This window comes from Drosophila bipectinata, chromosome XR (genome assembly GCF_030179905.1).
Source record: "Drosophila bipectinata strain 14024-0381.07 chromosome XR, DbipHiC1v2, whole genome shotgun sequence".
NCBI classification, from domain to species: Eukaryota; Metazoa; Arthropoda; class Insecta; order Diptera; family Drosophilidae; genus Drosophila; species Drosophila bipectinata.
Window position 1 is genome coordinate 22,700,411 of NC_091735.1, and position 2,144 is coordinate 22,702,554.

General features: G+C 41.1%; 1 protein-coding gene across 1 annotated transcript; it reads right to left on the bottom strand.

The window, feature by feature from the left end:
- LOC108118678 (uncharacterized) lies at positions 1-1,723 on the bottom strand. Its single transcript, XM_017231469.3, has 3 exons — positions 1,588-1,723; positions 913-1,373; positions 1-838 (listed from the first exon to the last, which is right to left on the bottom strand). Exons 1-3 carry the CDS (start codon positions 1,721-1,723, stop codon positions 383-385), a joined length of 1,053 nt encoding a protein of 350 aa, XP_017086958.2. The 3' UTR covers positions 1-382.
- Between the last annotated feature and the right edge of the window lie 421 nt (positions 1,724-2,144).

The following is a 2,144-nucleotide window of genomic DNA, read 5'->3' on the forward strand; positions in this document are numbered from 1 at the left end:
TTATTTCAATGCTCGTTATAATAAATATATTTTTGTTGTTTTTTTCACATAGTATGCTAGTTTAAAAAAAAAAATGATTTTTTTTTCTTAATATTACTAATAAGTTATCGAGCCTGCGAGGCAGCATATGTATGATTTGCATTTTCGGATGCATTCGTGGATGTATATAAATAGAGTGCATTATGTAATGTGATGTATGTGGTATAGTTATAAATAATTCGTTGGGTTTTTTTTTGTTTTTGTGGCTTTGTGTGGAATAATAAGTTAAAATAAATAAGTTAATTCTAAGAGGGGCATGGGGTCTGGGTGGGTTTACCTAGCCTAGCAGCTTTGAGATTGCAAATGGTCGTTGGTTGGTTGGTTGGTTTTTTTTTTGGGGCTTTTAGAGATTGGATTCGGCCATCCAGTGGCGGTACATGTGCTCGACAACTGTCAGGACCTTAACGGTTTCATTATAGGCGGCAAATTGCAACCTGGCATGATTCGAGTTGAACTTGTAATCGGGTATGGCACACTCGTGCAAGTGGGCCAGTTCCAGTGCCTTCACCAAATTGTGGTAGATCTTTTCAGAAATGTATTTGTGAGTGAATTCCCGTGAGGCGGTGGCAAATTTTCCAGTCAGATTCAGTTTCTTGACGAAATCATCGAGGACACTGAGAGCGGCCAGAATCCGTGGCATCTCATCCTTGGGACTGCCAACAGGTCCTTGGTATTTGTAGGTGTGATCGATGAACTCGACATGTTCGACTTCCTTCTTCAGAGGATGCTCCAATAACAAGCGATGCAACTTCATTTCATGCAAGGCCTGCTCAATGGTCTGATTAGAAGAGTAATCCAACTAAAAATACAAAAATTATAAATATATTCATTAGTTAAACTATTTAAGAAAAAAGGATAAAGCTTAAAACCTACCCATTCATCGATGAAACAAACAATGGCCTCCTTGGTGTCCTTAATAACATAGAAGGCATTCTTCAGCCGTTCGGCATACAGGGCGCTGTCTGACATTTTCCAAGCACACTGTCCTCGATTCAGGGTCTCGCTCATGGAAATATTTACAATAACGACCTGGACAATATCCCCCTGCACGTATGGCTTAGGTGTGGTGGGGAATATTTGAGCTTTTAGATCCCTGGTGGTGCGGCGATGCCTCCGGAAACGCTTTACAGGATTGGGGGTATTGTGTCGCCGGTGTGGCAAGTGTGGCAGTGATCGCTCTGTGGTGATGGTGGCGTCTCCTCCTACTCGTTTATGCCAGGAGGCTACCTCTGAGCCACGACTACGACGTGGCAGTGCCGATGTCCCCGTCGGCCAGCTGGCGGCGATTGTGAAGGCAAGTAGGACACCAAACAGGAGCCAAGACTTGCTGGGAGCTATAAGAAAAAATATTAAAAAAAACAAAAAATTAATTATAAGTTCATCTTAAGAATACAATATCCACATTTATAAATTATATCAAACAAGAAAATTATAACTTGGCTAACAAAATGACACATTTAAATAAATACAGAACTAAAGATATCTCAGACACGACCAATTATGGTGGATATGATTCAGAGGGAGGCTAAGGTCGAAAGAAAAACTTACACGCCAGACGGATGTGGCTAATATAGTGGCGGGATGAGGCAGAAGTGTAGACAGTTGTGGCTGTAACGGTCTTGACCTGATCAGGACCCAATTCCTGAAGACGCTCTTCCAAAAGCTGTTCCTTATTAGCAGCCATTTTTGTATAGTAATTGGTATTTAAACTTTGGTATTTGTTTGGTATTTTTTAAATATTTTTAAATATTAAAACACTCGCGTTAGATTGGGATAGGTCTTATATTGAGACTTGTGGGAGACTTGTGAAGCTGGCGTGCGAGCTCTGCGAGATTTTACGGTTAATGAGGAGTTGGGGCCAACGCCGATCACTTTTTATACAGGGTCCGCGATATCAGAAACCGAAGCCCCACGAACGGCCGGCCGGCTACAGCGCGAGTACAGCGCGTGCCGACTCACACAAATACAAATATAAACACATATACACACACAAGTGTATGTATATTCATAAGACTCAGTACTGGAGACTGAGTACTGGATACTAAGTACAAAAAAAAATATAAGAAAAAAAAACAGCAAAGCAAAAGCACTGACTTTAGGCAAAA